The sequence below is a fragment of the Cnephaeus nilssonii genome (genome assembly GCF_951640355.1).
Source record: "Cnephaeus nilssonii genome assembly, chromosome: 7".
NCBI classification, from domain to species: Eukaryota; Metazoa; Chordata; class Mammalia; order Chiroptera; family Vespertilionidae; genus Cnephaeus; species Cnephaeus nilssonii.
The window spans coordinates 77,259,234-77,284,507 of record NC_137078.1 but is presented as its reverse complement, the minus strand read 5'-3'; the positions used below and the strand labels follow the sequence as shown (position 1 = coordinate 77,284,507).

Genomic DNA, 25,274 nt, shown 5'->3' with positions numbered 1-25,274 from the left:
GGTCTCTGAGGAAGGTGGTGTGCATGGGCTTTGGAGTCGCTGAGAATTTCAGCACTACCACCTTCCAGCTGTGTGACCTCAAGCAAGTTATCAACCTCTCTGAGCTTCACTTTCCTCATCTGTAAAACAGGAGCAAGATTGTTGGGAAATATGTAAAATGCCCGGCAAATAGCAGATTCTTAAAAATTAATATTTTTTGGTAAGGGTCATTTGTATGTATATCTGTTTCCGTTCTATTTGCTTGAGGTGGGGGGGGGGGGAAGCTCGATATATAATAATTCCCTCATCCTAGGTTCCCTAAGTACTAGTGATCTTTCTTGGGCCTGCTGTTTCTCTTATTTTGAGCAGAACTTCTCTGCAGTCTTATTCCTTGAAACCTTCAGGGACAGCAAAGAAGTGGGCAGTGGTTAAAACGCTTTTATTTATTTTTTCAGGTTCTTTCTTTTTGCCTAACAGTGCTGAGCCGCAGATTTGAGTTTCAAGCTGATGCATTTGCCAAGAAACTTGGAAAGGCTAAAGACTTATATTCTGCTTTAATCAAACTAAACAAAGATAACTTGGGATTCCCTGTTTCTGACTGGCTCTTTTCCATGTGGCATTATTCCCACCCTCCACTAATAGAGAGACTTCAAGCTTTGAAAAATTCTAAACAAGACTGAGTTGCCCAGCTTCTGCAACCGACGGCATTTCTAATTATTTCTGTCCTGACAGCATGTTCCGGCTCTTGATGTTTTTAAACTTTTCTTTTTAAAGAAAACTATTAAGTACAGAAAAGTCCAGATTTAAATATATTTAATCCCATTTCAAAAATTATTTTAATAATCCATTTTTCAATGAAAACACTGGATGAAGTTTTAAGGCTTGTACTTTATCTTTAACATTGAATTTACCATCAACCTGTAGGAAAAAATTTTAAGTGAGTTTTTAGAGAGAGAGCAAGAAACCCTGATTTGTTGTTATTTGCGCATTCATTGGTTGATTCCTGTATGTGCCCTGACTGGGGATCAAACCTGCAACCTTGGTGTATGGGGATGATGCTCTAACCAACTGAGCTACCTGGCCAGGGCCATCAACTTGTAAATTTTTTGAGCCATGTAAGGTGTTTGGGGGCATATACTTAAAAGAGGACACACCACCTCTGAGTCCTATCTGTAATACAGAAACTGCTTTCGAAGCACTGTGCTCATACCCAAGTTGAGACTTGTTTTTACTGTCATGCTGTTACGATTTAATCTGGCCAATCAGTGTTTTAAATGAGGAAGAAAGATAATAATTGGTAAGGCTGATGTTGTTTAAATGAAAGTAGTTAGAAATATGCCCTACAATTCTACCAAATTTCTCTGTTCCCTCTCTTGCTACACATTGATCAAGAATTTCCAATAGTGCTTTGAAATTAGAAATTATGTGTAGAATGCTTCAAATCATTGGGTTTTAGTTTTGTTTTTAAGAAAATCTTAGTCTTTATTTTTCCTTCCACCTGGTGAGTATGATCAGATCCATTAGCGGTAAACTGGTATTTTTCAGAACATCCAGCTTTTTCCTCATTCATATTCTTTTATTCAATAGGTGGTATATTCTTTCACTTGGCAGAAATTGCCGTATTGAACAGATTTTGCTATTTTTAAAATGACAGAATGTGGAAAGAAGAGAAATAATATTTTAAGAGACATAAGGGTGAAAATGCTGATTCTCTTATGATATTATAGGAAAAAATATAGTTTTCTATCTCAAGGACAGAAGAGTTTTGGTTTTTATTTTTATAATTTTTATTAGTAAGTTGTAAGTACTATTTAAATCGAGCCTGTTTCCATTTTTTAAAATTACTCTTCTTGATATGCAGATAATTTTTCCTTTTTAAAACAAATGTCACAAAAGATTTCTCTTTAAGTTTAAAAAGCTGCATGTTTGACTGCTTCAAATCTCTGTACACTTCCTGTATGAGAACTTTGTGGCTAAACTGCCACCCACGGGTAATGCTTACCTTCTGGGCATTTATTCCAAAGTGGGATCAACTGTGCACCCTTGGTATCTGGCCAGAAAGTCTTTTGCTCAGCTCATAACTGAGTGATGTCTAGGTTAGTACAGCATTATTTATTTCCCCAAGGCTAAAGAGGAGCAGTCCTGTGGTTTTATCCAGCTTTGTCGTGGACCCATGCTGTGTTAACTGCCTTTCCTCCCTTCTGTGCCTTTAAACACAAATTTTCGTTCTGCACAAGTGAAACATTAAAAATTGCCAATTACAGATTGATGTACTTTGTCTTTGATTTGACAAAATTTGTGCGTCATTTGTCACCTAGCTGTGTTTATTACCTAGAGAACTGAGTTGCTAGGACACGAAGAATAATGGGAAGAAACAGCCCTGATGCTGAGTGATGTTGACGCGTCACCATGCCTCACTCACACAGGCCTCTTCAGAGTCTGCCTCCTGCTGCACTGGTGTGTCAGAGCGTTACAAGTTTTTACTGGTGTGTTCTCAGAAGCGTCATTCGGAACCATTCCTTCTCCGCTTTCATGACTCCCAGTTGTCTTGAGCCTGTGTGGTCTGCTCCAGCTGCCTCTTTGGTCTTCCTTCTCTGTAGCAGTAGTTAGCTTAATTGTATATAATTAATATGTAATTGTTTTCATCTAGTCACCTACAACGTATGGATGGCAGAGGCAAAGGGGTGGCCAGAGTATCCTGGCAGCTTCCTGAGTTTTGCCCAGTTAGGGGAAGGAGTGGGGAGGCCAACCAAAGAGGGAAGGAGGCAGCAATTTGCATCCCTTGGTGGGTATGCAGGGTGCAGAATGAAGTAGAACAAGGCCTCAGCAGGGTTCAGCTTTGAATTTAAGGCAGGCAGCTATGTGTACATACTACCTTTGTCTTGGCCCTTTACTGACATCTGAGAGCTGCTAGTAAATTCCACCTCTGTTTAGGATAGGAGCAAAATCCCAGGGATTGAGTGGTTTTAGTACCAGTGTTGGTCCCACCTTGCCCTTTACCTTTATATTCTCATTGTCACCCCCAATCCTTTATGTAGCATTTCCCTCCCTGAGGAAGCCTTCTTTCTTTGGTCTTTTTCTGGATTCTTTTGTACATGTATACGTTATGTAGCTTTGGCTGTTTTGAGTGCTCTGTCGTCATTAGCAGAAAGCTGAGTACCACTTGAGGGCCGTAAGTTCTGCCCTAGGTGCTATACAAAGAAAATTACAGATGCCCTAACTGGTTTGGCTCAGTGGATAGAGCGTCGGCCTGTGGACTGAAGGGTCCCAGGTTCGATTCCGGTCAAGGGCATGTACCTTGGTTGTGGGCACATCCCCAGTAGGGGTGTGCAGGAGGCAGCTGATTGATGTTTCAAACTCTCTAACTCTATCCCTCTCCCTTCCTCTCTGTAAAAAAATCAATAAAATATATTTTTAAAAAGAAAGAAAGAAAATTACAGAGAACTCATATCCAAAAACTTCTGGTTCAAGACCACAATGGTGTGAATGAGGAACTTGTGTGTCAATCTAAGTACAGTTTGGTAGGAAGGCAGAAATGACCCATCAAGGCATGGTGTAGCCCTGTTCAGACAATACTACCCAGGATGGTTGCTAGGGAGGAGGATTTCTTAAACAATTTATCAGAGAGGAAGATATCCCCATGTGTTCTATCTATGTAGTTCTTTTGTTAATCTCACCTGAGGATATTCTTCCATTGATTTTTAGAGAGTGGGGGGGAGAGAGAGAGAAACATTGATGTGAGAGAGACACATTGATTAGTTGCCTCTAACCGAGGTAACATGCTCTTGACCAGAATTAAACCTGGGACCCTTCAGTCCCCAGGCTGATGCTCTTTCTACTGAGCCAAACCAGCTAGGGTTACCCCCATGTGTTCTAAAAACCTGTGCAACCAGGACTGCCCTCCCCCCAACTCCCACCCCGTAAGCAGGATGAAGCCAGCATCTCAGACGATAGCCTCCACTTTTGGATCAGAGCTCTCCTGTGGCTCTCTGGAGGATGGTTGAAAAACGGGGTTGTATAACTTAAGAGTAAGATCCAGGGTTCGAAAATCCAACATACCATGTACTAGTGAGACTTTGAGCAAGAAACTTCACTGAGCCTTCATTTCTCCACCTGTTGCTAGTGAACAAATATCGAGCCCCCACTCTGTACCAAGTTCTGCTCTAGGTGCTGGGGAATACATTAATAAAGGAACAATAGAAAAATCCCACCTCATGGAGTTAACATTCTAGTGGGGACAATCAAAATATATAAAATAGATCTTAAATGGTGATAGATGTCTTGTAGAGAAACGAGGGCTTGAGGTGTTTGTGTGTGATGGTGGTGGGATTGCAATTTTAAATAGGATGGTCATAAAAAGATCGCCGAAGGTAATGTTTGAACAAAGAACTGAGAAGTGAGTGGGCGACCTAAGCAGATGTTTAGGGAAGAGCGTCCCAAGAAGAGGGAACAAGTGTCAAGACCTTGATGTGGGAGCGAGCCTGGTGTGTTTGAGAAATATCAGACGACCAGCGCGGCTGGGACGGAGTGTGCTGGGAAGACAAGAGACAAAGTCAGAGTAGAGATGAAGAGATTTTCCAGGGACTTAGAGGCCATTGTAGGAACTCGGGGAGAGAGAGGAGAGGGTGGGCTAGTAAGCAGAGTTCTCTGCCTCTGTTGGCCAGAGGAGGAAAAGGATGCTCCAACATAGGTGGGGACTTCCAGCCAAGTTTAAGGTGACATGTAGGAGGGCCCAGACTTCAGAAAATGCTCAGACCTCAGTCCTGAGTCCTGTGTCTCCAAAAGGGTCTGGGGCTGGCAGAATGTTTTATTTGGGGGAACAAATGCCCAAATCAATAATGGAGCAAAGGGATTGGTTATTCCCTGAATTTCAAAACCTCCCATCTTTGCATGGGTCAAAGACACCTGCCACACCCTTCCCTGCTCCTGCTGCTTGGAGGAGCCTTGCTGGCCTACAACGCTGAGGCTGGGAGCCCCAGGGGTACAGGTCAGATCTCCCCTAGTCGTCCCCTTAGTGGAAATGGTGTGACTGTCACTTCTGCTCTCATCATCCAGGTCTAGGTCTTTTCTCGTGGGCCTGGGAACCCCTGGGAGGTAAGAACCAAGACTTCTAATACTTCGCTGCCAGATCCTGTCCCAGGGCCAGCACACAGCGGGTGTGGAGACACAGGGGCCCTCCTGTGTGCCTGGCCCTGGCAAGACACCAGGTATGCTCTGCTGCAACCATTTCCAGCCTTTTTCATCTCCTGGCACACACAAACTGAACAAAATTCTGTGGCGCATCAAAAATACATTTTTGCCGATCTGACCAAAAATTGTATAATTTTGATTGATTTACAAAATAATAATAGTAATTACCTACCCTTTTTGCTCCAAAGTGAGTTTTTAAAAAATTGGGGGACTATACTTGTATATAAGGATTTCTGGTGCCAAGAATTAACCAATCAGCCCTGACTGGTTTGGCTCAGTGGATAGAGCGTCGGCCTGCGGACTCAAGGGTCCCAGGTTTGATTCCAGTCAAGGGCATGTACCTTGGTTGTGGGCACATCCCCAGTAGGGGGTGTGCAGGAGGCAGCTGATCGATGTTTCTCTCTCATCGATGTTTCTAACTTTCTATCCCTCTCCCTTCCTCTCTGTAAAAAATCAATAAAATATATATTTTTTAAAAAGAATTAACCAATCATATACAACCTTATTATGCGACATGACCAATAAAATGCAACTCTATTATATGACGTATATTTATGTTTAAGACAGGGTCACACCAGGCAGCTGTTGTGTTGGCTGTTGTCATTTTTTTAACTTTACAATCTAAAAGAAAAGAGGTAGTACCCCTGAACTAAATAGGTATTGCATGTTTTAAAAATTCTTACAGCACACCAGTTGAAAATTGCTGCTCTACTGGGACAAATAACATCTGGCTGAATCTTTGTCACAGCTGTACAAAGGCTGGGAAGGGATTTGCTCAAAATTACACAGCAGGTCACCGTCCTGACCATCCCCGGGTTCTTCCATCAGATGTCCCTCAAGCAAGGGGTGCCATCCTAACGCTCACAATTCGGGATGTGCCCAGATGAAGGTACTCCACCCTCTGCCCTCCCTTTTTGGAGTGGAGCCCCTGACCATCCTGCCCAGGTAGTGGAGGCCCAGCCCCAATCCATAAGAAATTAAGCCCAACAACTCATCCTATCCTGGTTTGTACCCAAGTTGTGGGCTTTTATTTACAGAAAGCCTGTGTGGATCTAGGGGAGGGAGGATGGGAGAAGGTGATGCCAGAAAGAGAAGGGAGTGGGTGTTTAAATACTCAGGAGGGAGGCAGGGAGGAATTAGTAGGGATGGCTTAAGGATGGCCACCTCAGGTAGTCACCTATCGGCAGTCACCAGTAAGCCCAGGGGGTAAAATGGGTCAGGAACCAGCGGAGACCTCAGTCCATCTGCCCCAGGGACAAGATGGTCAGTGGAGGATGGCGCAGATTAAGGAGATACTTGTTTTGGTAACATCTGAATTATGCTCCAGGAAGGGAAGCCACCCCATCCTCTGGAGCTTGGACTCTCCAGGGACACTTGTCCGTTGGCCTCACCTTTTCACTCCGATGCCCTGCCTACCCTTCCCTCATGTTTTAGAATATTCTTTTCTCAAGACTCCTTCCTGGGTCCCAGAGAGAGGTCCTGGGAAAGCTAGTTTCCTGGGCTGAGGGATGGGTTGCATGTCTATCCAGAGGGGACCTATTCCTTCCCCCCAGGATGCCTGCTGGGCTCTGTCCTGGCCTGCTGCTCATGGGCCCTTGATGGATCCAGGCTCTGTGAGGCGTGCAGAGGCGTAGGCTGAGGCTCCAAGGCAGGCTGCAGGCTCACAGAACCCTGGCAGCCCCACGGGGCCTGGCAGGCCAGGTCGGCCTCCCTCTCCCGGGGCTCCTGGGGACCCGCGGTCTCCATCTTTGCCATTGATTGCCTGGCCAGGCCGGCCAGGGAGTCCTGTGAATGGGAGAAGGTCAAGACATCAGGGCTTGCTCCTGTCTTAGCTCTAGAACTGGTCATTTTTCAGATGGGGAACATGAAGCCAGGGACACCACATGAAGAAGGGGCTCTGCCCCAGACACATAGGTCGAGAGTCACATGTGCTTGTCCGTTAATCCCAGCCCCCAAACAGTGAATCTTAGGAGTGCATGCCCTCCCTCCCCCTCCATGAAGCAGATTTTGGTACAACCCACAAAGTCCTCAGCTGTCCAGTTCCCAGCCAGACCCCATCTGGAGGCTCCTGGGTGCTCCAATGGGGTGCAAGAGCTGAGGTACGGCACTGAGTTGGCTGAGCAGGAGTCCTCCCCAGAAGAGACCCAGTTGTCTGTGGGTCACTGATCCCAGAGCTGAGGGATAGAACTGCTGCTGGGCAGGGCCAAGGTCTTACCTGGGATCCCTGGGGGCCCAGGCATCCCGGGGTGCCCACGTCCCATGTCTCCCCGGTCACCCTTCTCTCCTCGTTTTCCTGCAGAGAAAGATGGGGCCTTAATTTTTCAGAATTGGAAAATGTTTTTTTCTACTTTGGTTGCTATTTAACTTATATGTCACACACAGCAATTATTACTGTTTTGTACTAGTTTACAATAGAGGAAAGTTGGAAATGACTGCAGACCTGGTTAAATAAAAGAAGTCCAAAGGATGGAAGACTATGGGGTAGGGCAAAAGTAGGTCTACAGTTATTCATATGGAAAATAATACAATAAATACTAATACAAGAATAAACTCTGGCCCTAGCTGGTTTGGCTCAGTGGATAGAGCATTGGCCTGTGGACTGAAGGGTCCCAGGTTCGATTCCAGCCAAGGGCATATGCCCAGGTTGTGGGCTTAGTCCCCAGTAGGGGGTGTGCAGGAGGCAGCCAATCAATGATTCTCATCATTGATGTTTCTATCTCTCTCTCCCTCCCCTTCCTCTCCCTTCTTCTCTGAAATCAATAAAAATATATATTTTAAAAAAAAAGAATAAGCTGTTTCATGTACTCACAACTGTAAACCTACTTTTGCCCGACCCTATATACAGCTGATAAAGTTCATTGCAGGATAGGATAGCTGGCATTTCCTGTGTGCCAAGCACTGAACTAAGAGTTCTGTGTATGTTAACTCTGAATGTAATCCCCAGAACAACACGATGAGGTTCTTGCCATTTCACAGAAGCTAACGCTAAGGCATCTGTAAAATGGCAAGATTAACAGGTAACTTGTCCAAGAGCCACAAGCAAATGGCAGAGTCTGGACACACACCCATCTTGGGATTCTTGAGCTTGTCTGCTTTACTGTTTTGTTAATCTGCCTCCCTACTTTTAGATACATGGAAAGATGTTTATGGGGTACCACTAAGTAAATTTAAAACAAAAAAAAATCCCCCCAAAAAAACCCAAATTATAAAATAGTGCATTTGTTTCTATCAATTTGCTTCTGAGAAAGAAAAAAGAAAAGGAGGTTGAGCCATCCACCTGCCAAACTGGGCCCCCCTTGGCCGGATCCCATCCCAGGCCCCACCCGCACCGCAGAGCAGCACTCACCCTTGGGCCCTGTGTTGCCAATCTGACCCACGGCTCCCACGATGCCAGGAACGCCCCGAGGGCCAGGATGCCCATGAGGTCCCTGTTTGCCTGGGTAACCAGGAGGCCCAGGGGGTCCTGGAGGACCCACCATGCCGGTTGCACCCAGGGCTTCCCTCTTGGCACTCACAGCCACCTCTGCCAGTTGCTCTGGAGGGAGGGAGGGAGGGAAATGGATGCTCAGAAACACAGGCAGGCACCGCATCCTGACAGCCCCTGGCCGCTGGGTGTGCAGGCAGAAAAGGCGGTGTTTAACTTCCCCTTCCCCGGCCATTCTGCTGAGGCCCCGCCAGGGCAGGAGCATCTCAAGTTCCCGGTCCCTGGGAGGCAGAGCTGGTGTGAGCACCCAGGTCTTCAACACTGAGGCAAGGCCACGTGAAGGGGTGATGGCCTGACAGGGACTGTGCGGAGGGGTTGCTGGCTCCTCCCATCACCTTGCAGCATCTTCAGCACCACGTCCACGATGTGCTGGTCACTGGCATCTCGGCCCTGAACAGAGAAGGCCTTTCAGGAGGAAGCCCCGGTGTCTGTGCCCTGAGGCCCCTCCTGCTGCACCCACACCCACCCTCCCTGATCTGGGGCTTGGAACCAGCCTCTGGGATGTCCGCTTCCTCTAGGAGCCCCCAGCCTTGGGGACTAAGCAGCACCCCCGATGGATTTCCTACCGGGAAGACTCCCCTCGCCGGGCCCACTCACCGCCACGCCCTGCCTCCCGGGCAGCCCGGGCACGCCGCGGTTTCCAGCCAGTCCTCGAGGGCCCGGGGGCCCGGGGTAGCCTTGCACCCCGGGGGCGCCCGCATCCCCGCTGGGGCCGCGGTAGCCGGGTTCTCCGCGCACTCCTTGCTGCGGGGCAGGGTGGGCGCAGAGCCGGGGTGAGAGGGCGCAGGCGGAAGAGGGAGGGCGCGGGGGAGGAGGGTGCGGGGGGGGGGGGGGGAAGGTGGCAGCGGAGGAAGGCGGCGCCGCAGGGGCAGGACTCACCTGTCCCTTGGGCCCCGGCTCGCCAGACTCGCCCTGCAGGCACAAGGAAGCCCTGTCACCAGGTCGGGGGGCCCGGGGTCACCCCCTGCTCTGCCGGCCGCCCCCACGCAGCCCGCTCACCTTCTCGCCTTTCTCTCCCGGGAGGCCGGCCACGCCCGGGTCGCCCTGCAAACGGAGGACCCGGAGTCTGAGCTGCGGCTGTGACACCCCCACCCCGCCCCCAACCTCCGGACGTGGGGGCGCGGGTACTCACCACTCCGCCGCGGGGCCCCGTCTTCCCTGGGGAGCCCTGGAGAAAGCGGGGAGTCGGGGGCTTGGTGAGCGCTCCTCTCCGGGGAGGGCTGGGTACGCGGGGTCCCTTCACCCTGCGCCCGGCCGCACCTGCCTCTGCCGCCCCCCTCGCCCCTCAGGGCTCCCTGGGGCCCACAGGGAGTCATTCCCCGAAGATTGGGGAGCTCAGGAAGAACCTGAGCTCCGGTCCCCCACCCCGTGTCTTAGGGCCTCTTCCCCAGGCTTTTCCCAGGGCCATTTGGTACCTTGTCCCCCTTGATGCCTGGCAGGCCTTGCGGTCCTGGAATTCCCGGCGGCCCCTGCTCCCCCTTGGGGCCCTGAGAAGAAAAGAAACCAGAGGAGTCCATCAAAGGAGGTGCCCAGACGTGCCCCCCCCCAGACTGCCCACCGAAGCCGCCTCTCACTTACCTGCCGTCCTTGCGGGCCTGGCTGCCCCACTGGCCCCCTCTCACCCTGGTCACCCTGAAATAGGAAGAAAGGGTCACACCCAGGCTGTCAGCCTGGCGGCCTCCCCCTGCCGGACTCCAGACCAGACCCTGCAGGGCCAGGGTGCCCTCCACTTCTACTGTCACCAGCATGGAAGTCCTTTGCCCCACTTCACAGACCAACATACTGAGGCCCAGGCGGGAAGCCTCACTCAGGGTGGGCAGGACTGCGCGTGTGCTGGGCCATTGAGAGGACCCGGATCCTGCATCCAGCAGAGCCAGCAGCTGCAAAGGCCCCCAGGGGGGGGCACTGTGCCGGGCACTTACCTTCTGCCCCATGATGCCCTGGGGACCGATTTCTCCTCGAGGCCCGGGCTCTCCCTGGGGGACAGAGAAATTGGAGGTAAGCAGGCCTGGTGGACCCTCCCTTTCACACCTGGCGAATGCCCATTCCCGAGTCACAGCTAATTCGCTTCCTCAGGGAAGCTTTCCCTTACGCCCTGTTCTTTTCTTCTGGTCTCTGTGCTTTTCCTTCAGAGGACTCAACACAATTGTAATTAGTTATCATTGTTCATTTATTTAATGTCTGTCTCTTCTGCTAGCAAACCGTAAGCTCTGTGTGAATAGGAGACTGTGTATCTCAGCATTGAGCACAGTTGCAGGTATTTGGTGAATGCTTACGCAATGAAGGAATGAATGAATGAATGAATGAATGAATGAATGTTTCTGAGCCGCAGTCAGCTTGATCATATGAGGCGGTCTTAACCCAGAACAGAACCTGTCTCCATCCCTACTGCGTGGTACAGAGAGGAGAGGGAGCTTCCGTAAGACAATGGGTCAGTGGCAGGGCCCTGGCTGGCACCCAGGGCACCCCCATGCCAGGGGTCCACTCCATAGTCTCACCCAGACCCCATATGCTGAGTGCAGGGTCCTCAGGCCTGGGGACAAAGCAAGAGCCCTGGTGTCAAAGGAGAGGGCACTTACCTCCTTCCCAGGGGGACCAGAGAATCCTGGGAGGCCCTGCTGGCCTGGCTCACCCTGTAAGAAAACACGGTTTAAGGTCAGTCTGGGGGGCCCAGTCGGGCTCTTGGTCTGGGAGAAGCCCAATGAACCCTAAACAGACGCTGGAACCCAGTAAGTTGTGGAAGGGAGAGGGTGTTCTCGGCCAGATCCTCTGGACTCCACTGATTTCCCTGTTTGCCTCTCCTCTGGATTCAGAGCCATGCCATCTGTCTCCGCTGAGCTGAGGTGGGGGGTGGGGGAATGGCCGGGGGTGCCAGGAGGGAAGTGCTTAGGCCCAAGGGATTTGTGCACAGGCTGAGTCGCTGAGCCTGGGGTGAGGCCTGCGTCTTGCAGTCTAGGAATGCCCTGGTCCCTTGCCCCTCGGCTCCCTCCCTCAGATGAAGCCATTCTGCTGCCAGCTTGGGGTTACTTCACCTTGTCTCCTGGGCCTCCTTTTGTCCCAGGCTGGCCTGGCACACCCTGTAGGAAAAAGTTGACATCAGAGCCCAGCTGGTGTGGCTTAGTGGTTGAGCATTAACCCAGGAACCAAGAAGTTGCCGGTTCGATTCGGGCACATGCCTGGGTTTCAGGCTCCATCCCCAAGATGGGGCGTGCAGGAGGCAGCCAATCAATGATTCTCTCTCATCATTGATGTTTCTATCTCTCCCTCTCCCTTCCTCTTTCTGAAATTAATAATAATTATATATATATATATATATATATATATATATATATATATATATATATTTTTTTTTTTTTTTTTTTTTTTTTTTTTTTTTAAAGAAAACCCATGCAGTGTTGAGAAGTGGTTGAGAGGCAGGAAGGGTAGTTTGGTCCGATTTTGTGGTTCTTGAAGGCTGAGCTGAGCTGTGAGGGCAAGGATGGTAGCTCTCTGTTCCTGTTTCCCTGCCACTTAGTGTACCTTGGGTACTCAACAACTATTTCTTGACTGACCATGGAATGGCCTTCTGGGAGGCACTGAGGGCCATGGAAGGTGCTGTAGCAGGGAATGGTCAGATTCCACTTAGCCATGGTGGAGGATTGGAATCGCCAAAGAGAAGCCTGGAGCAATCGCCCAAATGATGAGGCCTCAGCCAGGCCAGAGGCCACAGAGGTGGTGATGAGGTCCAGGCTGGGTGCGGACAAGGACTAGAGCAAGAGCCCGGTGTGTAGATTTGCCACCACAGGGAGGTGGGCAACAGAGCGCCTGGTCTTCCTGAGGAGGAGAAACAGCTTGCAGTGGGCGGCCGCATGGCTCCATCATACTCACCGCTGGGCCCTGGTGGCCTGGGTTTCCTGGCCGCCCCGCCTGTCCTGCACTGCCCTGCGGGAGAGACAGCCAGAGACACAAATGAGAGCTCCACCCAGAAGGTCCATGGCTTCCACCGGAATGCAGGCAGGGAAACTGAGGCCCGGGGGCAAGAAGGGATGTGTCGATGACACACCTGAGGGTCTCAGGCCTCCAAGATCCCAGTGAGTGATGGGACTCAGGCCTAAGCTGGGAGGAGCCCTGACCCTTGCCCCAATCCCACCAGCAGTCCCCACTCCTACCTTCATGCCAGGTGTGCCTGGGGTCCCGTCCTTGCCGTCGATGCCTGGGGGACCCTGCTCAGGGGAGAGTTGAAGGTAGACTCACAATGGGGAGATGCCTGGGGTCAGGCCACCCACCATGTCGCTCTGTGACAGCTGCAGTGTGCAGGGAGGAAGTGGTCTGGTCATCGCATGAAGCCCCATCAGTCAACTGGGGGAAGGGAATGGACATGGGAACGGGACTTCGGGGATGGGCCACACTCCTTCCCTGTATGGGTGACAAGTGTCCTAGATTGCTGCGAGCTTCCCGTGATCTCTCCTACAGCATTTACAGCTGAAAACACTAAGGCACGGAAAGGGGGCATTTCCCGAGGTGACCGAGCCAGTGGGCCAGCGACAGAGTTCAGCCTAGAGTCCCTGGGGGCTTGTTCTCTGGGGGCTTGGGCAGAGTTGACTGGAGCCTGCCCTCTGTCTGGGTGGGCCTAGGCCACTTACAGCTGCTCCCTTTGGGCCTGTTATTCCCTGGGGTCCTCGAACACCTTGGCTTCCCTGCAAAGTAGACAGAGATGAGGTCACCTTTAGGATGCTGAAGTCCTACCTGGTGGTTCTCAGAGGGGAACAGCTGAGAACAGTGGCCTCTGTATCCCAGGGTCCCTGTGGCACAGGCCACGCTGTGCAGGGGCTGGAGGAAAGGGGCCTGGGAGTGCCCTTTTGGCTCTGGACCCAGCAGGAGGGCGTGGAGGGCAATCCAAGCAGAAGGGGCTGGGCTGGGGGTGGGAAGGAGCCAGCACTCGCTGAGACCCACCGAGACTCTGGGCTCCACTATGCAACACGACAACCAAATGCAATGTGTGGGCTTTGTTTGGGTCTTAATTTGAACAAGAACCCTGAAGAGACATTTTTGACATAATTGGGGAAAATTGAACATAGCTGGGTATTTGATGATGTTTGGGAATACTTGATAATTTTGCTGGCATGGTAATGATACTGTGATTATGTGAGAATAAGTGCTTATTTTTAAGATATATACACAGAAGTACTAGTATTTAGGGGTGAAATGACATGATGTTAAGGACTTGTTTGAAAATATCAGAGTGAAGCAATAACAAAGTGAAGGAAGGAAGGATGATGTGAATTTGGCAAAATGTTAATTTGGGGAGATAGGTTATATGGGGGTTTATTATATCATTTTCTACTTTTGGGTATCTTTCAAAACTTGCATAATTAAAACCTAAAAAAGAACAGTTAGCTTTACTTTCTCTTCAATTTTTCTGTAAACTCAAAACTGCTAAAAAGAAATAAAGTCTATTAATTAAAAAAAAAAAAAAGTAAAGTGAACTGGGATCTGGACCAAATTCCATTAGCCCCATGGCTGATTTGCTGGAATTCAATTGTCTGGCCCCTGTGACCATTGGGCCAGTGCTATTCCCAGTGGGACTGAATCTCCTGGCTTCTCCCAAAATCTGAATTTGATCAGCAACGGGCTGAGCTTCAAGGAGTAGGGGCTGGCGGAGCTAACTGGGCTCTGGGCACAAACGCTCCTTCCCATACCAGACACTCCCATGCAGACACCAAAAGACACACACACACACACACACACACACATACACACACACACACACACACCAGCCGTAGGTGGAGCTGAGCCCTGCCCAGTACTCCCAGGAGCCCTAACTGGACCAGAGGCGTGGAGGACTCACCACGTCGCCTTTCTCCCCAGCTCGGCCTGGTGGCCCTCGCGGACCTTCCTCGCCCTGGCCAGAAGGACAAACGGAAATCCGAGTTAATGAGCTCAGCTGGAGCAGCACCCCTTCACCCCCAGGAACTCCGGCTGGAGATGTGTGGGGAGGTGAGCAGGAGCAGACTTACCGGAGACCCCGCGGAGCCAACAGAGCCCACCATGCCTTTGTACCCACGAGGACCCTGGGCAGAGGAAGGAGGTGCAGTCAGTCCTAGATCCCAGAGGCCAAAGGGCTGTCAGGGCAGCTCTTGCAGGACACCCCCAGACTCACTCACCGTCTCTCCTTTGGGCCCCGCCATGCCTGGGTAGCCCCTGGCACCCTGGGGACCCTGTCAGGAGAGAAGAATGACAGCCATGGCAGTTGCAAGGCCCGCTTCATGATACCGTCTCTGACCCCCAGCCCAGACTTCCCAATGCTCCTCGGTGTCCCTGTCTCATAGGGACTGAGGCTCAGAGCTAGGGAGACATGCACCAGATCCCTCAAAGGGACAGTGGCACAACCTGGGCCTCAGCCCAGTCCGCTGACCGCCTTGGTTCTGTCCCCCAGTTTCCGACAGTCAGCGTCAGCCTCCCTCTCCCATGGGCACAGGTTAGAGGCTGGAGCAGGGGAATGACTCCACTAAGGTCTCCTAGGACAAGGAGAGGAGGCCCCAGGGGAAGTGTTCCTTACCGGTGGTCCAGGGATGCCTTGCTCTCCGGAAGCACCCACATCCCCTTTGGGACCCTAAGGGGCAGGATTGAGTGATCAGAAAGGTGGGCAGGTGGAGAGACACGTATTCAGGCAACCAAAGATAGCATCCCTCCCAACCCCACATGACAGGTGGGGAAAAGGAGGCCCAGCAAGAAGGGACTTGCCCAGGGACACACTGACCTAGAACATGGGCCTCCTGCTTCCCAGCTCAAGACTCTGTCCCCAGAGACCACAGAGGAAGGAAGGGGGGGGGGGCGGAGGGGAGAGGAGGAAGAAGTCGGGTCCTCTCCACATGTCCCTCCCATGGCCCTCTGCCCTCACACTTACCGGCTTCCCAAGGCGGCCGGGATCTCCCAGAACCCCGCGTTTCCCAGGATGCCCCTAAAGGAAAAGAGGCAGCTCAGTGTGAGGTCCCCACCCGACCACCGGCTCTGCCCTCCCCAGACCAGGGCCAGGAGCTCACCTTCACTCCCTGCAGCCCCTGGGGGCCTTTCACGCCCGCTGGGCAGTTGGTTGGACACTGAAAAGAAATCCCGCAGGGCTCCGTGGTCACAGGCCTGCCTCAGGCCCTCTGGGCAGTGCTTCCCCATCTTGCCAACTCCCAAACCTCCTGCCACCCCATCTGGCTGAGCCACTCTGCGAAGCCCCTCCCCAAATCCCACTGTCCTGTCTCCAGACCCATCCTATCTCCACCGCTGCCCATCTCCAGGTGACCCGCCCCAAAGCCGCATTAGCCTTGTCCCACGACCACCTCTCACCAGGAAATCCGCGCTGCCTTCCAGGCCCTGGATGGTCCCGGGGCGGCCCTGAGAGGAGATGTGTGACCGTGAAACCTGCCCCCGAACCTTCCCCATCCCAGGCATGCTTCAAGCACCCTTCTCCTTCCTCGGCCACACACGGCCATGTGGGGGGTCTGAGGACACTTACCGGTTTCCCAGGGGGTCCCGGGGGCCCTGATGGTCCCTCTGGTCCAGGATCCCCCTGGAAGCAAGAGAGGCCCAAATCATACCCCTGTGCAGCCTCCCCTCCGGGCCGCCTCCTGCAATCTGGGCTCCTGGGGAGATCAAGGCCTGACCGGTAAGGGATGGCCCCAGCCCTTGGTCTCCCTGAAAGACCTCCCACAGGGTGGGCTCAGCAGGAGGGGTTTCTGCCCCAGACCTGGAGGAGCTCCCTGGCCAGAAGCAGGCCCAGGAACTCCTGGAGAGACACCTAGCTTGCAGGCTTGGAGGCAGAGCGCAGGAGGCAGAGTCAGTAGAGGGGTGGCTGGGGCTCACCTTGGGGCCTGTGATTCCAATCTCACCAGGGAGGCCAACAGGTCCAGGTGGTCCCTAGGAACAGAGACTTCACTGGCCAGGATGCCTCAGAGGGTTAGCCCATCCCCGGGGCAAAGGTAAGGACAGGTGCCAGAGACGGACACGTTAGGGCTTTAAGGACCAGAGATTCCCACAGCCAGTGCATAGGCCCGGCGTGGGCTGGCTCAGAGTTCTCCGGCAAGTCTGCCATTCCGGACATGAGAGCATGCTGGCCCCTGCCCATGGTGGCCAGTCCCCTAGAAGCCCTTCTGTGTCATCATTCCCTGGGAGTCCCAGGGACCCTGCCCCACCCCTGAGGACTTACAGGAGGTCCAGCGAAGCCAGGGCCCTAGAACAGAAGGAAAGGAGATCGGATTGATGGCCCGTCTTCAAATCCCCCCCGATCCACACAGGGTCATCGGAGCCTCTGCAGGTTATACTCACCGGCAGGCCAGGGGGACCTGGGAGCCCGGGCTGGCCCTGCAAGAGCAATGGGAGAGGCTCAGAGGCTGGGGTCTCCTGGGTCCCTGCTCCTCTCTACTGCAGCCCCTCCCAGACTCAGGCTCTCCACTGCCCGTGCTGAGTCCCCAGCAGGCCCTTACCTTGACTCCAGGGGTGCCAACGGGGCCAGGTTCCCCCTTGGCTCCAGTTAGACCCTGGGGAAGAAAGGAGGTAGACCAGTGAGGAGCGAGCCTGCTCCCTGAGCCGCGGGGCAGGGCAGGTACAGAGGTCTCTCTTGGGTGGGCCCAGACTGCATTTCACCCAACTCCTGGAAGGCCTAGGAGCCTCACTTTTCTTTCCTCGGTTCCCACAGTAACCCTAGGAGGTGGGCAGGCAGAAGGATTATCTTTCTTTTGAAAGATGAGAAACCAAGTCTCAAAGATGCGTTAGCCTGGGCCTCCTGCTTCCCAATTTAGGATCTAGAAGACTTAGATGAAGGTCTGGAATGGTCATTGTCTTCTTTTTATTTTTAAAAATGTATATTTTTATTGATTTCAGAGAGGAAGGGAAGGGAGAGATGAGAAGGAATTGATGATTGGCTGCCTCCTGCATGCCTCACACTGGGGATCGAGTCCGCAACCCAGGCATGTGCCCTGACTGGGAATCAAACCATGATCTCCTGGTTCATAGGTTGATGCTCAACCACTGAGCCATGCCGGCCGGGCTGGAATGGTCATGTTCTTGATGTCTGCCCTTGGCAACTTTTCTTGAGCCTCAATTTTTCATCTGCAAAATGGGTTAATAATCCTGCTTACCTCTGTGGGTGGATGTGTGAGAACTGATGTGGAAGGCAATGTGCTTTGTAATCTTTGCAAGGTGTAATCTTTGGAGGAGCCCCGGTGGCTGGGCACAGCTCTGATGGGGGGGTCTCCTGAGCCAGCAGGGCCAAGCAACTCACGGAGGCCTCTTCCTCATCCCATCTTTCAGTGACTGACCCAAGTGTATTCCCCAACCAGACGACTATCCCAGTGGCCCCGGCTGTGTCCAGGAGCCAGTGACCTTGGGGCCCCTGGGACTCTGTGGGATCAGCCACATAACGCTCCTCTCCTGAGCTGCACCTGGGCTTCGAGGGGGTAGGGCGGGGAAGGGAAGAGAGGAGGAGGGGACGGACGGGGTGTGCAGGACAGCTCTGCGCAGAGTATTCAGTCTGGCACTTGGAAGCCAGAAACGTGACACTAAATCCTGGCTGCTGCGGTCAGTGCTCCTGGGGTGGGGGTGCAGTTCCAGTGAGATCACAAGTCACAGGAAGGGGACGGGGCTCATAGCTGTAGAGTCTCGTCCTGCTGCTCCACTCTGAACAAAACGCCAGGAGAGAGGCCAGAATCCGGCTACTCACGTCAATCCCGGGCTTCCCATCCGGCCCGTCGGGCCCCGCTTTGCCAGGCTCTCCCTTAGGTCCCTTGAAAACAGAGGTGAAGCGCATATTAGCAAGAGGAGGGCAGGAACTAGGAGAGTCCACGATCAAAGGAGAAAAAGCACTCACCGGAGGGCCGGCTTTCCCAGGGGGGCCCTTGTCACCCTGCAAGATACAGGTTGGTGAGACAGCAGGCTCTGGCTCCTGCTACCCAGTGGGCACACACAGACCCTGGCTGATGGGTCCACGTGCCTTTCTCCTCATCCTCTTCTCTGTCCTGGATCCCCTCAGCCTTGCACTTTTTAGGAAAATAGCTCCCTCTCTCTCTATCTGTCTATCTATCTCTCAAAAAAAAAATCATAGGTTGATTGAGACCATCCCAGACAGGAGGAGAGGGTGATAGCAACATGGTTTTAGACACGCCCATGCTGGCTAGGTGCTGGTTATGAGACTTGCAAACGGGGTCGTGGGCTCCAAATTACCTTGGGGAGCCGGTTGGTGCCTCTTGGGTTTGGGAAGTGTGGGAAGAAACTTTTAGAAAAACACGAAGGGGAGGTGAGTGAAGTAGAGACTGGGGTGGGGAAAGGGGCCTCTGAAGGGGCAGATTCAAACTCCCCAAGGCAGGAAGGAGCTCCTTTCCCTGGTGACAAAGGACGCTTGGTGGAGGACAGGCAGGGCCTGGAGTCAGATTCAGCCCCAGAGCGGCCTCCAGGCATCTCAGCCCGGCAGCAGCCAGAGAACTGGCAGGAACCCAGCTCCCTGTGTTTGGGGGTGGGGGCACCAGACTGAATAGACGTCTGTCCAGATGGGTAAACATGGAGCTAACCTCCTGCGGGAGCCTGCTGAATGAGGGCTTTAACCCTCACCATGCTGGGGAGATCAGGGAGCAAGCCCAGCTGTCTCTAAATCGGGGAAGAAATGCAAAAGGAAGAGACAGGAGTCTGGCCCCAGCTGGTCAGCGGTCTGGCCAAGGCTTCTAAACTATCCTGAGGAAGCACGCAGATGCCAGTGGGCAGGGCCGCGGGGTTAAGGCGTCTCCCACCTTCAAAAGGAGGGAAAGGCGGGGAAGGGGATAAGGCCTCGCTGTGCGCTGTGGCGGGCGGACGGCACTGCAGCTCCTTGTCTGCGGGTAGCTATAACGGGCTCTGCGTCTCCCTGCTGGTTTGAGGTTTTTGCAGAACAAACAGGTTCCTTGTGGGGCGGGCGGTGCCGCCTACTGGCAACAGAGGGCACTGCATCTCCAGGAACCCACCCCCCCCCCTCCCCGCTCCCCGCGCTCACAAAGTTCCCCTTTGTCCGCAGCCTCCCTCCCGCTTCGGTCCCAGGTTTAGAGACTCACGTCGATGCCGTCGGATCCTGGCATTCCCGGAGGCCCCGGGGGGCCCGGGGGACCTCGCTCCCCTGGCGGACCTCTCTGAAAACACACACAGGGTGCGCAGCCTTCAGACAGCGCGGGGAGCAGGGTATCCCGGGGATGCACCTCCCCCAGGAAAGAATCCCGCAGGAAGCAGCAAACTCCCGCTTACTGAGAACCTGCGCATCATGGCACAGAGCATCTCATGGGAAGCTCAGGCTGTGGGGCGGGTACTAGTCTGCCGCTCTGTCATTCTTAGACTCGGAGAGGTTAAGAATGATCCCAGGGCGGGGGAGGGGGCGCCAGGATGCCGCGGTACCACGTTGCCCTTGCGATGTCTGGGGAGGCACAGATGGACATGCTGGTGGCTCAGACCAGTCCCAGAGGGTACAGCGAAGGCTGCTGGTATTGTTTTTAGGTGACCAACAGGCATGGATGCTGAGTAGGTGCCCGCTCCCCTTCCCGTGGTGAGGCTGGGACAGGGGGGGGAGGGAGCCTGTTCTCTCCTCCCACTCAAAGCACCCCTCTCCCAACACCGCCCCCATCCTCCCAGGGGTGGCCGTCCTGTGGGGCCAGCCCCGACCGAGGCCGGGCTCCGCGCTGCCAGGTGCCCGCGCCTTCCCCGCGCTGGAGCCCCGCGGGAGCGCCTCGAACCACACGGGGCGCCAGTGGGCGTCCGGGCCCCGCCCGTCTGCGCCCGCGACCCTGCAGACCCCAGGCCCCCAGGTGCCCTCGGAAGTCGCGGGCGGGCGGGCGAGAGCAGCGTCTGGCCGGAGCCGGCGCCCCCTGGGAGGCGGCGGGGGCTGCGGCTCCGGAGCCCCGTGAATGGGCTCCATTGTCTCCCCGCCACCGGGGTTCGCCGCGCTGCCAGGACCGGCGCCAGCTCCTGCTCCACGTTGCTGTCCCCGGCAGGGCCGAGCCTCTCGGGACAGGGTCCCTCTGGCTCCCCGGCTCGCCCACCCCCGTCGCGGTGCGGGATGCCCCCGGTGCGCACACCTACCGAGGGGACTCGTGTCTCGGGACGGACGAACGGCCCCTGGGGCTGGGGAGTCGGGAGAGGGTGGGAGGGCGGCAGGGCCCTGCACGGACGCCTGCCTGGACCCGGGACGTCGCACCCCGGACCCCGCACCCCGGACCCGGCGCGGGGCGGCCGTGGGACTTACGATCTGCGCCAGGGCAAGCCCGAGCACCGGGAGCAGGACGAGGAGGCTGCGGGGGGCGGCCATGGCGGCGGCGGGCGCAGGAGGAAAGGCCGGGTCCAGCCGCACCGACGGCTGAGGCTCCGCGGCGCTGGCTGCTCTGGGACGCAGCGGGCCCGGCCCCCGAATATGCGGCGGGGCGGGGCGGGGGCCTGCGGTCCGTCACCTGAGAGGACCGGGGGCGGGAAGCCGACGCCCTCCGCCCAGCTCCGCCCCGCTCCGTCCAGCCGCCGGCGCCCACCTCCGTCCTGCGCGGCCGTCCCGCAGGCCCCGCTCTGCAATCCGAAGAGCGGCGCGGGGCGCGGGCCTCCTTCTGGGGGAGGAGAGGGGGCCGTCCAGGTGCCCCTCCAGCCTGACCCCCGGGGCCGGCACCTCCCGGCTGACCCGCGCCGCGCCCCCGCCCCATCACTTGCCCACGTCCTCCGCCGCTGCTGCCTGAGCGCCTGGGCCGGTCCCCCCTCCAGGCGGAGGGGCCTCAGGACCTTAGCACGTCTGCCCAGCCCCTTCCACACACAAGCAGACCTGCCTCCTCCCTCTTGCTCACGGCGAACTCTTTACTGGAGTGGTCTGCCACCCACCCCCAAACTTCCTCCTCTCCCTCTCACCTCCCTGCTTCTGCCTCAGCTGGGCGTCCAGCCCTCGGCCATTCTGTCCTGGACTCTTCCCTGTCCAGGCTTCCCCGGCCTGGCCCCTCTCCGATGGCCTTTTCTCCCCGGCAGCTCCCGTAAGTACCTGAGTCTCTGGGATTGGGCCTTCTCACTCGCTAGGCTGATCTCCCCCAGGTTCATGGAGACAACCACCACCTCCTATACCAGTTCCCAACGCCTACCTGTCCAGCCGAGCCTCTCTCCAGAGTCCCTCTCCTTCCCTTTCCTTGACTTAGGCAATGTTGGTCAAGTGCTCAGGAATCCTACTCTGTTACTCACTGTAAGTCTAACCGCAAGCACTTAAAACTGTTTGAAGTCTCAGTTTCCTCATCTGTAAAAGGGAACGATAAGAGTCCCTATCTCACAGAGTTTTGGTAAGGCCTGGGTAAGATTCTGCATGTGGAATGCTTAACCTAGCACCAGCACCTAGGAGGTGCTTGATATTATTTTAGCTTTCACTGTGATTTGCTGAGGGTCCTCTGTTTACCAGGCTTGCATCCCGTGTGGGGAAGATGACCACAAGCAGATCGGCCAAAATAATCAAGGAGAATATCGCCTGGAACCTAGGAAAGCCCAACTCCAGGGGGCATGTTGGCAAAGGCCCCTGAGTTTTAAAGGGCGTTGCTGGAGCTGAGTTCGGGAAAATGGGCTTGAGAGAATTTCATTGATCCGCCTTGTAAAGTGAGGAAGAATTTGGAGTTTGTGGGAAGTAAGATGATGGGAGGAGGTGGGAGAGGGATGATGGGCATTGCCTGGGATGGGTGGGGTAATGTGTGTAAAGGGTGTCTAAGAAATAGGATGTCCAAAGGTGTTGGTTTTATATTACTCATTTCTTTATCTCTTTGTGGGCTAAACACCCAAAGGCCTTGTGTAAGTTTCCTTTTTGTGTGTGGAACCTATGGGACGGGGATGAGCTTCACATCTGGACAACACACATTAGTATATCCGTTGTCTATTGCAGCACAGCCAATCACCTAAGAACGTAGTGGCTTAAAATGACAATTTCTTGGATCAGGAATTCAGGAATGGCTCTAACTCAGGAACCTGTTAGGAGGGTGCAGACAGAAGGTGGCTGGGTTGGCATCATCTAGAAGACTTCTTCACCCACATGCCTGGTGCCTGTACTGGGAAGCCTCCACTAGCTGGGCTGGAGCAGCCGGAATTTCCTGGGCAGCTCTCTGGCTCTCCTTGATGTCTTTGTGGGCTTTCCACGGAGTTTCATCAGCATGGTAGCTGAACTCCTCGCACAGCAAATCAGAGAGAGGGAGAACACCAGACAGAAACAGAATTGCCTCTTAGGACCTAGTCTAAGAAGTCACACAGCATCCGTGTCACCTCTTTCTTTTGTCCAGGCAATTACAGAAGTCTGCCTAGGCTCAAAGGGAGGGAACAGAGATCTCACCTCTTGATGGACAAGCATCAATATGACATTTCAAGAAGCACTTGGAGGATGGGACATACATTGGTGCAGCTCTCTTTGGAAAATACAGCCTATCCCACTTGGGCTTATATCCTGAATTGATTCAGTGGAAGCTGAAGCTCAATGCCAGAGTTGACTAAGAGAAATGTTAGGGAAGGCTTTGGGACCACAAGAAGTAGACCAGAGGTTCCAGTCAATTGCATACAGCTCTTAAGGAGCAGGGAGACCTGAATAAATAGTCATCTATCCACATTGCTGGATAGGAAGACTCAATGTTGCAAAGATGTGAAATTAATCTATAAACTCCATGCAATCCCAATCAAAATCAATGCAGTTTTCATGAAACTTGACAAGCTGATTCTAAAGAGAATCTAGGAGAAAAAAACAGCATGAAAATAGCCCCTTCAGCCTAGAACAAAAACGTAGCGGGGAGGGGATCCCTCAGCCTGGGCCTCTAGTATATTCAGAAAAATTAAAGTTAGATTTCTACATCAGCATACAAAACATGTATCTCTGGACCAATGAATTGTGGACCCAAATGTAAAAATAACAAACTGTAAAAATCTAAAGGAAAATTTAAAAAAATAATTTTGTGGTGAGGATAACTTCCTGAGCAATACACAAAACCATGAAAAAAATGTTTAAATTTGACTTCATCATACTTTGTTTGTTTAATCCTCACCCGAGGATATTTTTCCATTGATTTTTAGAGAGAGTGGAAGAGAGGGGGCACACCAGAGAGAGATACATCAATGTGAGAGACACATAGATTGTCTGCCTCCTGCATGGCCCCTACTGGGGATTGAGCCCAAAACCCATGCATGTGCTCTGACCAGGAATCTAACCATTACCTCTGGTTCATGGGTCTACACTCAACCTCAGAGCTATACCGACTGGGCTCTGCTCTTGTCTTTCCACCTAACATGGTAATTCCTCTGCAAGAACAAGCCTGAACATGTGGGCCCAAGAAGCCTGGCCCTGGACCAGAGAGAAGATTGACACCACACCCTACAAATCTCGTCTCTCCTGAAGAATGCGCAGAGCCTGCAAGCATCCCCCTTCAGCCTAGAACAAAAACGTAGCGGGGGAGAGAAAAGTCCCTTCTATTTCCTTCTCATCCAAATTGATTCAAAACTTATTTTCTTTCTTTCAATAAAAGTTTAAATCTTGCCGAAACTGGTTTGGCTCAGTGGATAGAGCGTCGGCCTTCGGACTCAAGGGTCCCAGGTTCGATTCCGGTCAAGGGCATGTACCTTGGTTGCGGGCACATCCCCAGTAGGGGGTGTGTAGGAGGCAGCTGATCGATGTTTCTAACTCTCTATCCCTCTCTCTTCCTCTCTGTAAAAACTCAATAAAATTAAAAAAAATAAAAATAAAAGTTTAAATCTTAATCATAGAGATATTTCATGTTTAAGCTGAGACTGAGTCTGTCTGATTCATTGCTGTGCTCCCAAACTGCAGATGTCCCCAGATTTCTGCGTGAGCAAGTGACAAGTCTCTGAATCAACCCCTAACAATGCATGGGATCTGCAGGCTGACACTTCCCTCAGCCTCCTCCCTACCATGCCCTCTTTCTCATGGGCAGGTTCTCAGGGTCTAGTTCAGAGCGATAGACTCAGAGCTCCTACAGCTATGTGTCAGGCTTGCAGTGTGAGGACATCTTTAAACAACATAATCATAAGAAGAGTAGCCAGGAGCTATTGTTATTAACAATGACATTTATCATCCCTATATTTATATCATTAAATTATATTTATAATAATACTTACTGAGCACTTGCAATATGACAGACATTGTAGTTGCGTGTTGCGTGCATTTTGTCAAGTCCTCACAGCAGGTTGGTGTGATGCAGGTCGTGTGATTATTTCCTCCAAGCCTGAGGCTTAGGAAATAAAGCAGTTTCATTCCTGTTCTTCTTCATGTATTGATTACACATTCCCACTGTTTCTGACTCGTGGTGGGTACCAGTAATGTGCATTTCCTTCCTTTTCCACTAAGACCACACATGATATTGTGCAGTTTGGGCTCTGCACAAAAATGGATGGCAGAGCCGGCCACCAGCTTGCCACAGCTGTTGTTTTGCTGGCCCTACCTATCCCGTGTAGAGAATTCTTGGAATCTAGTTTGACTTGAGGGCTGGGCCACTCCAGTATACAATCCTCAGACCTCTATTCTCTACCCTTCCAGTCGGCTGATTCTTTCTCCCTAACTCCGATAGCGAGGAGGGTGGACTTAGCAGGCAAGTAGAAAAGGCAGCCCACCTGTTTTCTTGGGTTTCCCACCAAGTCCTCTGTT

General features: G+C 53.1%; 2 protein-coding genes across 2 annotated transcripts in view; one reads left to right on the top strand and one right to left on the bottom strand.

Moving 5' to 3' along the window:
- The window catches only part of ZMPSTE24 (zinc metallopeptidase STE24), a 38,095-nt gene extending 35,851 nt beyond the window's left edge, over positions 1 to 2,244 (top strand). The window contains exon 10 of the mRNA XM_079778111.1: positions 435 to 2,244. Within this exon, the coding sequence (XP_079634237.1) occupies positions 435 to 659 (225 nt within the window). The 3' untranslated portion in view covers positions 660 to 2,244. The remainder of the gene's footprint in view (positions 1 to 434) is intronic.
- Positions 2,245 to 5,843: 3,599 nt separating this feature from the next.
- COL9A2 (collagen type IX alpha 2 chain) lies at positions 5,844 to 20,987 on the bottom strand. Its single transcript, XM_079778267.1, has 32 exons — positions 20,877 to 20,987; positions 19,699 to 19,773; positions 18,489 to 18,524; positions 18,342 to 18,404; positions 17,107 to 17,160; positions 16,949 to 16,984; positions 16,830 to 16,853; positions 16,487 to 16,540; positions 16,140 to 16,193; positions 15,971 to 16,018; positions 15,676 to 15,732; positions 15,540 to 15,593; positions 15,192 to 15,245; positions 14,797 to 14,850; positions 14,650 to 14,703; positions 14,481 to 14,534; positions 13,276 to 13,329; positions 12,802 to 12,855; positions 12,521 to 12,574; positions 11,686 to 11,730; positions 11,233 to 11,286; positions 10,576 to 10,629; positions 10,232 to 10,285; positions 10,069 to 10,140; positions 9,786 to 9,821; positions 9,653 to 9,697; positions 9,533 to 9,565; positions 9,251 to 9,397; positions 8,989 to 9,043; positions 8,516 to 8,704; positions 7,385 to 7,462; positions 5,844 to 6,954 (listed from the first exon to the last, which is right to left on the bottom strand). Exons 1-32 carry the CDS (start codon positions 20,937 to 20,939, stop codon positions 6,755 to 6,757), a joined length of 2,058 nt encoding a protein of 685 aa, XP_079634393.1. The 5' UTR covers positions 20,940 to 20,987; the 3' UTR covers positions 5,844 to 6,754.
- Positions 20,988 to 25,274: the final 4,287 nt, after the last annotated feature.

Coding starts and splice junctions, on each gene's coding strand:
- COL9A2 (XM_079778267.1), bottom strand. CDS start 20,939: ATGGCCGCCCCCCGCAGCCTCCTCGTCCTGCTCCCGGTGCTCGGGCTT. Junction 16,541..16,829: donor CTGGCTTCGCTGGACCTCCT/GTAAGTCCTCAG, acceptor CTCTGTTCCTAG/GGACCACCTGGACCTGTTGG. Junction 6,955..7,384: donor TGGGCCCCCAGGGATCCCAG/GTAAGACCTTGG, acceptor TCCCATTCACAG/GACTCCCTGGCCGGCCTGGC.